The sequence below is a fragment of the Neophocaena asiaeorientalis genome, unplaced genomic scaffold, assembly GCF_003031525.2.
Source record: "Neophocaena asiaeorientalis asiaeorientalis breed wild unplaced genomic scaffold, Neophocaena_asiaeorientalis_V1.1 scaffold240, whole genome shotgun sequence".
Taxonomy (NCBI): Eukaryota; Metazoa; Chordata; class Mammalia; order Artiodactyla; family Phocoenidae; genus Neophocaena; species Neophocaena asiaeorientalis.
Window position 1 is genome coordinate 9,081,541 of NW_020185331.1, and position 13,909 is coordinate 9,095,449.

The 13,909-nt window shown below is 40.5% G+C and overlaps 1 protein-coding gene across 4 annotated transcripts in view; it reads right to left on the minus strand.

Moving 5' to 3' along the window:
• SORCS1 (sortilin related VPS10 domain containing receptor 1) overlaps positions 1-13,909 on the minus strand; it is a 539,290-nt gene that overhangs the window by 203,565 nt on the left and 321,816 nt on the right. For all 4 annotated transcript variants that reach the window (XM_024734898.1, XM_024734896.1, XM_024734899.1 and 1 more), the window contains exon 4: positions 694-852. In XM_024734898.1, the coding sequence (XP_024590666.1) occupies positions 694-852 (159 nt within the window). The remainder of the gene's footprint in view (positions 1-693; positions 853-13,909) is intronic.

Genomic DNA, 13,909 nt, shown 5'->3' on the forward strand with positions numbered 1-13,909 from the left:
GTAAGTTCCTTAAAAGCTGGAGCTACATGTATGCTATAATGTATCTGCAGTACAGAGTACATGATATATTTTACAGCATTTATCCCATAAAATACATATACATATTGCATGTGCACGCACACACATATATACACACAGATAAACATACGATAGCATAACTTCATTCAATGCCTTCCTGAAACGTAGACCTATCCTTCAGCCCAACCACCAAGAGAAGAAAAGTCCTGAGATTGCCTGATTCTGAATGTTATCTAGGTACATTTCTCTCACTATTTTAGCATATCACTAGCTAATGTTCTTCACTCTTTCAGGGTCCATCCTTCCCTTTAAGGCTCTGAGAAAAGCTATGGGTTCTTAATTCCAAAAAAAAAATGATCACACCTCACATACACAAAGCACTGTCTCAAATTCCATGGGGGTTTCCTGATGGCCTGAAGCTTCCAGGTAAGAACTGCTCCTCCACAATGTCTTCCTTAGGGTCTAGCTTTGCCTTTGTGTGCTGTTTCAGATGCTTACAAGGCTCAGACAAGCAACCTGAGATCCACATTGCTGCCCCTCGCCCCACCGGCACAGGGTTCAAGCTGCTGCACAGAACAAACCCGACAGCTGAGAAGAAACGCAGCGATGACTAAGTAGTTGTCTTTCCCTAGGACAACCGTGCACCACAGTCTCGAACAAGGGGATCACGCTCACCTTTTGGTCTTGGCTGTAAGCCAGAATCCAGTCCTCTTGCTTGGGGTGGAAAAGTAAGCTCTGGATGTAAAAGTTCAGCCGGTACTTTTGATAAGTTGCCCCTTCGTCCGAGCTGATCAGTAAGCTGCTCTCAATCTCCGGGTCTGTGAGCAACATAATCTGTGGCAGAGCATTGTTCAGGGAAGAAAACAACAGAAAGGTAAGTGTGCAAATTTACAAGGCTTAAAAATGAGCTAAAGTTTTGACAAGGGAGGGAAAAGGAACAGGCAAAGAACGCTTGGCCAAACAAGGACCTTGACTCTGTCAGGTTTGCTCTCCTACCTTGGACCAAGGCCATGAAACTCTTTTCACCAAGAAGTGAAAGAGGCGGGACAGGCTGAAAGGAAGGAGGAGGAAATGTAGGAGTGCATTTTCTTCCCTCCTATAGGGCTCCTTGGTTTTTTTTTTCCCCAAGGTTATTTCCTTGATCTGAAATATTTCCCATTGTTCCCCTAACCCCAGCCCTCCTTCCTGCTGAGCCTTGTCTAGTCTCCATTTTGGGGGGATGAAACTTGTCACAGTCTTTTGTGAGAAAGGTGGAATGAAGTAGAAAGAGGATGGAGTCCGCTGGTTTTTCTCTCCATGGCAAACCCTCCTGTTCACATCAACGATATCCCATGTCATCCCGCCTTTAGTCTGATTTTCTGAGTCTTGAGTCAAAGACTGTGCATTCAAAAGCCTGCTCTGGGTATTGTCCAAAGGCTCCTTTACCACCTGCTAACATATTAATAGTTTACTTATTTTCTTTATCGTCTATATATTCTTTCTAGAACACAAACCCATGAGAATAGTGATATTTCTCTATTTTTATCCCAAGTGCCTTCCCAGCAGCTAGAACGAGGTCCAGCATATATTATATATTCAATAAATATTTGACATGAATGAACGAAAGTTAAAGGAATGAATGGAAAGTTTTCAGAGTAGTCACATAGATCTAGAAAGATGCCCAGGGTAATTTGAGCAGATATGAATGTAAGTTCCATGGAAAACGTCATTGGATGCCCTTCTCCATCTTTGGCCTATTGACAAGAGAATACACTATACTCATGTAAAAATTCACAGCTCCAGAGGCTTGGGACTTTCTCCTTTTGAGGGTTAACCTTGGCCATAGCAGTGTGAACAATCCACAGTAGGAGCAAGACGGAGGAGCTGCTCTGAAAACGGCTTTTTACTCTCTTGTTTTACGCCTCTAGGAATATGTGATAAAGTACCTCATTCCCGACTCTGCAGGTTGCCTTTCACTCAGTCAAAGTGCACACCTAACGCCTCCAGTCAGGTGGCCTTAATGCTACCCACTGACTTCTTCCCCAACAGCTTATTCATTGGCACTTTCTGAGTTTGGTTTGGAGAAGCATGAAAGATGTGCTTAATGTGTGGCCGTATGAAGAGAGATCACTGCAGCCCAGGGTTTAAAGATTACCAGCTAAGGATGTGGCAGTTCCAGGAAAAGGAGAGAGAGAGAGAAAGGAAGAAGAAGAAAAAAAAAACTAGAGCCCTGTCATAAGAGAACAGAGTGCCAGGCAAACACACAGGGCTTTCTCAGGCGTTTGGAGGCAATCGTATTAAAACCTCAGAATAGTTAGTGTCATATTCCAAAGTGGTGTCCGATCACAGCAAATGGCACACAACGATCTCACACCAGACACGCTCAGCCTGAACTGTGTGTATGTTACCCAGGATGAATTTCAGGTTCCTCGCTGTTCTTTCACCCTGCCCTTCTCGAAGAGGAGAAAGGGACGGATGAAGTGGAGTGAGCGGAACGCTGTGGCTGTCAGCTCTGTTCCGGACAAGATGTAGAGCACACACAAAACCGGAGACTAATTGCCTCCCCTCCCATGTTCTGGTGAAGCCACTGTCCATCGACCATAAATTCCGACAAAGTAATAGGTCTCTCTGTCTTGTAGTCACCGAGCAGACAGTGTTCCCTTTCTGGATAACCGATGCAGAACCATCAGGTAATCTGCTAAGTACAAACTTCCGTGTCATCATTAAAGTCTATTGTACGTACTAAGCAAGGACGATCAGATGCCTCCTAAGTTTACAAGAATATTTCCAGGGGATTTCATATTTACTGGCACACAAAAGCTGTCATTTTCCAGAAACAAATAAGTCATCAAATGATCATATTGCTTTGTGTCTCCAACCACAATTAACAATCATATATAACAGCCTTTTGCACTACTGCCAGCAAGTAATTTCTATGATAATATGAAGAGGCTCAATTTTAGAGCATCTATTGTCTCGGGCAAGGTGATCTTCCCCACCCCCCTGCTTTTCTATTTCCCTGTAAACCCGAATATGTTTACTCTCTACCCACAAGTGCGGATCTCACCACCTGCTTCTCCTGGCAGACTACTTCATCAAAATTAAAACCCTGGGCCTACAGAATATCATCAAATCAAGTTGATTATTTATCATTTATTTAAAATACTTCTGATACTCATTTATACTCTGAGTCAACAAACTGTATGAGATATTCTGCATCTAAGTACTACTGGATGGGGGAGGTAGAATAATACAAATATTTTCAAACATATGGTTATTTAACATTAAGCAAATAAAACTCCTGGCTTCCTCAATCTTTTCTTTTGGGTACTAAAAATATGTAGACCCAAATCTCACCATTTCTTTACAGTCTTCACTTAAAACCTTTTATTTGGGAATCTGACATTTTGGAAATTATAGAAGATGTCAGGATATTCCCCCCTGTAAGATTTACAGATGTATCTGTATTACACAAACCTTCCAGTGGTTCCTCTTTCAAATCTCTGCTCCAATCCACTCAAAACAAACAGGTCAGTCTGGATCCATTTTTGTTTAGCCATTTTTTATTGCAAAAACAACTTTGTAAGACTGCCAGTAGAATTCAAAATAAAAGAAAAATAGGGACTTCCCTGGTGGCACAGTGGTTAAGAATCCGCCTGCCAATGCAGGGGACATGCCATGACCCCTGGTCCGGGAAGATCCCACATGTTGCGGAACAACTAAGCCCGTGCGCCACAACTTCTGAGCCTGCGCTCTAGAACCTGTGAGCCACAACTACTGAGCCCACGAGCCACAACTACTGAAGCCCACGCACCTAGAGCTTGTGCTCCACAACAAGAGAAGCCACCGCAACGAGAAGTCCGCGCACCACAATGAAGAGTAGCCCTGCTCACTGCAACTAGAGAAAGCCCGTGCACAGCAACGAAGACCCAACGCAGCCACAAATAAACAAACAAACAAACAAACTTACAAAGAAAAATAAATTGACCCTATCCCATCAACAAGTGAAACCATGTTTGTACCCCCTTTTACTCCTTTATCCGCAGCTACATATCATATCACAGATTGAGTTTTTGCTTGTTTTTTTTTTTTCATTTAATATTATGGCCTATATTCATTTCCACCTGAACTGTAAACACACAAATGCATACACACACATTAATACACACCACTGTATGCAATGTATTTCAATTGCTTAATCACAAGCTTCAACACAGTTAGGTTACAACTGGTTCAGTGGTTGAACCATAGTAAGTGTTTAATGAACTATTAACTGGATTAGTGGAATCTTATTATTTCAGTCTTCAAATTAGAATCTTCTAGTAATTATATTTCAAATGAGTCAAAGTTTGTTCTGTCATGTTGTAGGTTATGAAAAGTAAATATGTTAGTAAGCAAATAAAGAATTTAAGACCTAAATAGAAAATGTTTAACCCATTTGAGAAAAAAGATACAGTGTAAATAATAAGTGTGATCCAATCTTTAGACGAAAATGATGCCCTTTATAAATAAAGTTTTAAGCCATCAATATGCGCTTCCTTGGTGACGCAGTGGTTGAGAATCTGCCTGCCAATGCAGGGGACATGGGTTTGAGCCCTGGTCTGGGAGGATCCCACACAGGCCGTGGAGAAACTGGGCCCGTGAGCCACAACTACTGAGCCTGCGTGTCTGGAGCCTGTGCTCCGCAACAAGAGAGGCCGCGACAGTGAGAGGCCCACGCACCGCGATGAAGAGTGGCCCCCGCTTGCCACAACTAGAGAAAGCCTTCGTGCAAAAACGAGGACCCAACACAGCCAAAAATAAATAAATAAATTTATTAAAAAATAATAATAATAAAGTTCTATCTTCTCAAGAAGGTATTCTACTAGGAAATATTATCAAAATAGAAACTTCAAATTAGTGAATATTCCTCAAAAAGTAATAGATTACATTCCTTAAATATATTCAGTGATCCCTGTTTTTTCTGATTTACATTGGCTATCTTCTTTTGGCTTTTTTTTTTCTCCTTTTTTAATTAATTTATTTATTTTTGGCTGTATTGGGTCTTCATTGCTGCACGTGGGCTTCCTTTAGCTGTGGCGAGCAGGGGTTACTCTTCGTTGTGGTGCACGGGCTTTCTCATTGTGGTGGCTTCTCTTGTTGTGGAGCATGGGCTATAGGCATGTGGGCTTCAGTAGCTGTGGCATGTGGACTCAGTAGTTGTGGCCCACAGGCTCTAGAGCACAGGCTCAGTAGTTGTGGCACATGGGCCTAGCTGCTAAATGGCGTGTGGGATCTTCCCAGACCAGGGCTCGAACCCATGTCCCCTGCATAGGCAGATTCTTAACCACTGCTCCACCAGGGAAGCTCCCTTCTTTTGGCTTTTCATGTGACTCTGAATAAATGGGTGTTTTTCTGTGTTTAATCCTCTGCATTCTGGAATACGATCTGAATGACAGAACTTTAAAAGACCTTTATAAAAGGCATGACTCCAAACTCTGCAGGATTCCCGAAGTGAGCTCTCTAAAAAGAGGGCTTGTTTGCCTAGCATAAAGCTTGTTCCACAGTAGGTCCATACATCTTTGTAAATGAACAAATGAATGAATAAAGCAATGAGTCCTCTTCGTCCCTGCTTCTGCTAAATGCAGTTCATGGATCCCTGTGACACTGAGAGTTCTGAGTCCTCTGAAACAAATCTCTGCTGTTCTACTTGGAAGTAAGTGGGGTGGGTAGAGACAATGGGAAGAGTCTGCCCTTAACAGGAAAGTAATTATTCTCTGTTCAGATCAGCCCATGAGTGATTAGAACCAGTTTACTCCTGTCCTGCAGGGTGTGCTACACTCACTGCATCTACAGGTGAACTGTTTTCCATAGAAAGTCAATAATGGTGACACCGGCTCCCACCACCCAATTCTAAGCAATCGTTTATCATCCACTTCAGGGGAAGGAAGAAACTCTATCTGCTCTTCCTAGAGGTGATAAATGAACGTGAAATGCAATTTATAGATTTCAAATATGTCACTTCTACCTTTTTTTGGGTATTAGTCCTTCTGAAAGCTCAGTGTCATCAAACATCAAATGCATCTCCACTCTCTTTGACTTGCTCCAGATTCAAAATAGGGTTAAATGATGTAATTCTACAAAACGCTGCTTGACAGCTTCCTGATCCTTCCAGGTGTCTACTCAGAACATTCCTCCCAGAAGAGCGCTCCTACCATTTAGTCTTCCAGATTCTTTTCCTAGGTGTGTTGTTCTTGGAATTCCATTATCTACCTATTTAGGCAGGTTGGAGTTATTAATAAGAGGCAGCTTCACCACCCCAAGGCATACATTTTTTCCCACCATTTCTTTGGTCCTAAAGCAAAGAGTATTTACTTTATGTGTTGTTCATTATTTGTCTGCTCATTTGTCTACTCCTTGTCATTCACGGACTGGAATCAAGAAGAGGTAATATACTAGGGATAGCTCTCTTGCTTTGCTCAAGGCTTAACTCAGACCCAGATGCCCATATCACAGGTGCATAATAAGTAATTTCCATAGTGATAATGACAATGACAAAGAAAATAACAATAGCAGCAATTGGGCACTCTAGTTATCTAGCCACTCCATTCAAACAAAAATCTATCTATAAATAGTATAAGAGGCTATCTGCAAACTCTGGCTCCAATATAACAAACAAATTAAGCAAAATATAATCAGAGCAAGTAATAATTGGCTGACCCATGTGGATGGAAGAGCTGCCTATTCCCAATGCGAGGTGGGCATTTACCCTTCCCAGATGAGCCGAGGGTGAAAGCAACAAGTGCTTAGCAATGGGCAACTGTTTGGAGGATAGTATTAGGGAAAGTTACACAGGATCCCAGAATGACCCATGAAAAGGAAGTCACTGAAGTACGAACAACAGTGAGAAAAGGAGAGGAAAGTTATTAAAAAGAAAAAGGTTCAATCAAGTAAACACGGATAGAAAAGTCTGTAGAAAGACGTACCCAGTGAGCAATCACTTGTCCTAAGTCCCACTCTCACCCTCTCCCCCAAACTCAGTGAAGCTCACCTAATGTTAAGTAACCCACCCATGTTCATTAACACAAAGGAGGGTCATTCAATACTAAGAGATCAGGAGACCATCTGGACAATAGACCATCTTCTTGTGACCTGAATATTGATTCAATGAAATTGGAGAGAAACTTTTGCACTGTATTCTGTAAGTTTACTTTTGAACTTTTTTTTTTTAATGAGGACTCAAAGATTTTGAAATTTCAGGGGGAAAAAAAGAGTTTTCAAGAAGTGTATCAAACAATTTCAGTCCTTCATACTTCTCTTAATAGCCTTAGAAGACCCAACCTATTACCTATTATGTAATAATAATAATTCAGTCAATACTCTTTTTGCCAAACTCTGTAAGGCACAGAATAATAACACTCACCAGGAATGATAACATATGGGTTACATATCGGTTACACTCCTTGGAAGACAGTCCAAGAAAGAAAGTTTATGGAAGATTGCTTCCGATTTCTCTTGGGACTATGGAACACAAACCCTCTCTTTCGAGTTAACTTCGAGAATCTCAAACTAAAAAACACCATTTCGCTGTGAGACTCTGTTCCCATTCCTGTGACCCTCTGCATGCATATGGACAGGTTGATATGCTGGGCTGAGTGTGGGGATACTGAACCACACCACATGCTTGTTTTCCACAAAAAGAGCCATGACCAAATCCTAAACCTGACCTTTGTCAATGTTGTGGATGTGTGTACTTCCTCAGGAAAGAGGAAGAAAGTGAGTTTAGTGAATCCCACTCATGCCATGAGAAGAAGGAAAAACAAACCATAAATATATACTATAATCACAGTATCCCATGGGGCCTAACTCCAAAGACGGATTTGGGTTTCATTTCTGCCATGTCTCTGATGCCAATTTGAAGATCTCACAGCTCACTTAATCTTTTTTTGAGCCTCCATTTCATCACTGAGGGTAGTGATACTATAAAAAAGCTTATATGTATTGAGCATCTGCTATGTACCAGGCACACCACTAAACCTTTAAAATATATTACCTCATTAAACTGTTAAAATACTTCAGATAGATATTACGTCCATTTGACAGAAGAGGAAATGAGGCTTGGAGGAATGAGGTGATTTGTTCAAGGTCACACTGCTGATCAGTGGTAAAGATATCTATGGGATCAAATAAGATCATCTGTGTGAAAGCAATGTTAAGCTTTGTGCCAATGATACCATTATTACTTCATAAAGAATGTCACTTTAATACTGTACGTTCTGATAAAATGTGATAGTTGAGTGCTAAAAAAGAAAGAGATAAACCTTGTTTTACAAATATCTCATAAAAATATTGCCTAGATGGGAAGAAGTGGGGGAGCAATCAGGGACTAGGAGTTAAATAATGGAGATTCAATAACAAGATGATTGGTAAGATATTCTTGAAGAAATATAGATAATTTGGGGAGGGGGCTTTAAATATAAATCTATGGAAGCAAAATACCCAGTCCTGGTTCACACTCAGATTTTTCACAATGGTGCTGGCCTCCTCTTCCTTATTCTTCTACCTTCGCTCCTCCATAAAACTGGTTTTATTCTTTATCATAAGTATGGGTGAGAAAAAAATGATAGAAATGGTCAAAAAAGCTCTGACCTAATGACAGTACAGGTAAGGAAACAAACATTTCCATACAAGCTTGTTCTCAAAAAAGTTTATGCTATGGAGCTTCCCTGGTGGCGCAGTGGTTGAGAGTCTGCCTGCCAATGCAGTGGACACGGGTTTGTGCCCCAGTCCAGGAAGATCCCACATGCCGCGGAGTGGCTGGGCCCGTGAGCCGTGGCCGCTGAGCCTGCGCGTCCGGAGCCTGTGCTCCGCAACGGGAGAGGCCGCAACACTGAGAGGCCCGGGTACCGCAAAAAAGAAAAAAAAAAAAAAAAAGTTTATGCTAAAGCCAATAAGAATCATTACAATGTAATTATTTTCCTCATAAACAGATCCTATGTCTAACTGGCATTTAAAAAATAAACTCATTTTGCTGGAGAAATTGCTATTATTACACTAAGGGGATAGTAGAGTATATGGACTACTCACTAATGCTTAGCATTGTGCCATCTGGTTTTAAAATATGGCATTTTTAAAGGAAAAGAATGATGTACAAACTTGAGATTTTTATTTTTGCAGTCACTGTGGAGACTGATTAAATACCTTGAGAATACTTGAGCTGCCTTAAAAATCCCAGCATTATCCATAGCCTCTGCTCAAACTCAATCAGAACACACTTCCATGGTCATTACAAGTCCCAGAGTAACTTCTCTCTTAAATCCCCAAAGAGCTATAAATGCCAAAAGGTTACATCATTTTAAAATGTTAGCTGGTATCAGAGGGAGCCGTGATTCTGGGAGAAATGGACATTCATCTTCTTCGCTCATGGGAAACTTTATAAGAAATGATGTTCATTTAATGGTAAGAAATCTCTTTATTCCACTAGAAATGATAAAGGAGAGGAGGTGGGGGAGAAAGAGCAAGAAAGAGAAGCTATCAGTACATGTTAACATTGATTTAGGTGAGAGACATACCATTTGGGGTAAAATCGCTAAGTTGTGCGTTTGATTTTAGAGTTTGAATAAATATCAAGTTGAAAGTCAGAATGGGAGGAAGAGCCCGTAGGAATGAATCCATTCTGAAAATCGGGGAAAAGAACATACCCACGTGCTTCATTCTTTGCTCTCCTAGTATCACCATTCTGAGGAGTATGGTTTAATTTTACTTATATTAATGCTTCATGGTAAACGGACAAATACACCAGGGCATATTGGGGAATATTAATAAAGTCTCAGCCACATGACACCTTACTAATGTATTTGGCTATTAAAGCTTTCCGGGGAAGACAGTGGAGACCAGCAGAGGTTTCTCCCCAACAGGATTTGCAGCTTAGTGAAGTGACAGTTGCCTCCCAGCCCCTCTGCAGAGCTCTCAGGAAGATGGGGCGGGAGGGGAACATCCAGAAAAAGTGCCTCCAGTTACCAACGAGGTCTATTTTCACGTAACATTTTTTCTTAGTTCCTTAATTATTTAATGACAGACACTGATCATCTCAAGTTGTTTTTGAGAGGCAGACAGGGTGGATATGCTTAATCAAGCTGCCCCGGGGCATAATTACATTCTGCTGCTGCTTCTCCTCTCTTCTTTCCCTTCCGTCAGAGCAGGCAATATAGTAATGCAATGTTTTAAGAAGATTTTCTTCCCATGATTGCATGGCAGTTCTAGATCTTGGGCTGATTCCATTTCAAAACAAGTATCTCAGAAGCAGCAGAACTCATCCCATATGTTAAGAGAAAAGGACCTCTGTTCCACTTATTTATTGCCATGCAATAAACTACATCAGAATGGTGGCTACAGACAACCATTTATTTTGTTCTTGGTTTTGTGGGTCAGGGATTCCGAAAGCGCTCAGCTAGGCAGTGAGTCTTAAATCCACTTGATGTCAACTGTGGTGGCTGGAACTGGAGGTTCCACTTCCAAGATGGCTTCTTTACTCATGTGTTGGTCTTAGCCTCTCTCTTTCTCTCCATGTTGAATCCCATCCTCCAGGCCCTTCCCATGTGGCTTGAACTTCACAGAGTATTACAGTTTCATGGTTGTTGGATTTCATAATTGGTGGCTGGCTTCTCCCAGTATGAGGGTCCCAAGAGTGAGTGTTCAAGGGACTCCAGTGGAAGCTACAAGGCTTCTTATGACCTGTCCTCAGAAGTTCTAGATGTCCATTTTGCCCCCTTCTATTGATCACACACGTCACTAACTCTGAGTTAGATTTAACGGGAAGAGAAAAATGGACTCTACCTCTCAAGGGGGTAAGGACATATGCACACACAGAAGAATGGCAAGAATTGACGGCAGCCATCTTGGAGATATAGGACAACAACTATTTTCTGTACAATATGTCACTTATAGTTAAAATAAGGGGAGTATGATTAAAACATTATTATTATATTCAATATGAATTTAAAAGTCTTTTCATAATCATAATACATCTAGAAATCAGACAACTTGAGGTTATCAGATTTTTCATTGGGTTTTGGCTGTGAAATAGCTGCTACCTTAAATTTCTGAAGGCTATAAATTCCCGATCTGGTATCAATTCAAGATGAATATTTATTGAAGCCTAAATGAATTTTATTGTTAGTCAGTCTCAGAGATATCAAGAGACCCAAGGTCAAGAAATTCTAGTTTGGGGCTTCCCTGGTGGCGCAGTGGTTAAGAATCCACCTGCCAATGCAGGGGACATGGGTTCAAACCCTGGTCCAGGAAGATCCCACATGCCACAGATCAATAAAGCCCACACCTCACAACTACTGAGCCTGACTGAGCTCTAGAGTCCGCAAACCACAACTACTGAGCCCACGTGCCACTACTACTGAAGCCCGCACACCTAGGGCCTGTGCTCCGCAACAAGAGAAGCCACCGCAGTGAGAAGCCTGCGCACGGCAACAGAGAGTAGCCCCCGCTTGCCGCAACTGGAGAAAAGCCCGTGCGCAGCAATGAAGACCCAATGCAGCCAAAAATAAAATAAATTAATTAAAAAAAAGAAAAACACCATTCACTTAAAAAAAAAAAAGAAATTCTAGTCTGTGGATTTTCAGGATACATAAACTGCCCGGATTAAATTATAGAAGAATATATCCATTAAATATTCATTAAAATATGCATAATTAACTATTCAGTAAGAGAGCCCATATCTAGGTATTTCAATCCCATCATTTAATTAAGGATCTCATGCTATAAAAAATGAGTTTCTTAAGAGCAAAACCAGTTCTTGTCCCTTTATGTTCACAACAGAACCACCAATATCAATTACGACACAATCTAGCAAGAAAACGGAATATTTACTGTTCTCTTGGGTCTTAAAATAAACTGACTGACTTTTTAGGTAGCCTTGGACCAACAAAAGGCCATTTGTGAATGGCTGAATGGTAAATGTGTCCCAGAAACATACAGCAAGTTTAATTTTCATTGTGCACAGGCTGGTGTAAAACCATCTACAATTTTCATTTTATATTTTTTTATTTTATATGTGTCCTGCTATGTAGCTCAATTCCTATGGCTACTAGGCCAAACCTATAAAACACTCATCTGCTCCAAGTTACTACCAACGGGGAATCCACACTTTAAGAAAATATCTACAAAACCAGCCCTCTTGACTTCAGTGGCATTTTTCAGCCCCACGATTCAAAAGGAATAAAAAGGATCCCCAAAAAGGGTTCAAAAAGAACAAAAATTTTGCCTTCATAGAACCTTTGCAAACACATGATCTTTATGTATCTGGGCTAATATCTTTTATGTATCTAGTCACCACAGTTGCTCAGAAGTTAGCATCCTTAATAATCAGAATGATACCTAATCAAGGTGCTATCATACAATCTAATTATAGAAGTTCCATTCTATTTTGTGACTATGTAAAAGCATTTTCCTATTGAGATTCATGTTTGTGATGGGTTGAATATGCCCATAAAGACACCATCATTTACAAAGTTGACTGATCTTGATTTAAGAGCTGCTTTGACCATATGAGAGACTGCTCACAGGCAGTTCGGTTTTCTCCGAATGGATCAGAGATGAGGTGAATATATGTCATATTTTGTCCTGTAGAGTCCTGGTTTCCTCCTACTGTACCATCATAAATATTATTACTGACACTCAGAAATATATGGTTTGGACTATAAATTATATGGTCATCCTACAGAGTGGAAGATTTCTTTATCTGAAACCCTCAGAGAATTCTTCCCAAAAGTGAATTTTCCCAGTAACTGAGCAACTTTTAAAAAACAGTGACCATGTTTAATTAAAGAAGAAAGTGCTATGTAACGTTTAAATGAAAATGACATGTATGTTATATACACGAGGTCCTACAAACTCATGGATAGACCACACCTTCCTTGACAGAATATACCATATATCATTTACCATTCCCTGAAATCCAGGGTCGTGAAAATACAACTCAGTTAATTCATTTGACTATAATATAGCAATGCTTTCTGGAACTACTGAAATGTGCTGAGCTCTCCGCTGAACATGAAATCGTTTTCTAGGTTCAAATAATTCCTCATACTCCACCCCTTAATTCCATACTTTTCCACCGTCAGACAGGCTCCTACTAATATAATAGAAACCTCTTTTCCACCTTCAATCTAAATAATTCTTCTGATGACATATTTTATTAAATTAAGAACACATTCTCAAAGTGAACCCTGTTCTAAAATCAATTTATGTTTTTTCTAGAACCCTCACTCAAATATCTTGATCACCAAATGAAGCCTTGCCTGTATAACACTGATGGCCACTTGCCTGTTCTTAGACATTCTAGAATTTCAGTTGTGTGGACCAGCCTATAAACCTGGCAGGCTCTTCTTTGGAGCCCACGTTGATCATCACGTTTTCCTCTGAAGGTCACATGTGAACTGTGTCAGGCTGCAGCTTAGCCTTGTCATTGGGGAGCCTCTCAAACCTGGCCCCTCCTCAGTTCACAAACAGCTGGTACTGAATCCAATTCCTTCAATCCGGAGTAAAAGGAAGAAGAAAGAGCGCTCCTAATGATAGGGGTGTAGGCTTTAAGTTAGCTGGCAGGTGTCCAGTTTTTGATAAATATCAATGTACCTATGATACAATAACTTTGTTTCTTTTAAATTATTCATTTTATTTGCTTTAAAATTTAGTATTTTTTTCAAGTTTGAGTAAGAATTAACATGTGTTCATTGCAGAAAGGTTTGAAAAATGCCACCTCAAAAGTACTCAGAAATAGGAAAAGAAAAATCACTCAAACATCACTATGCAGAGATAATTGTCACTAACGTTTTGAAGTTTGCTTTTACAATCTTTGTTTCTATGCATATATAGATACACACACATACATAAACGGGAGGGAGACAGAGAAAGACAGACA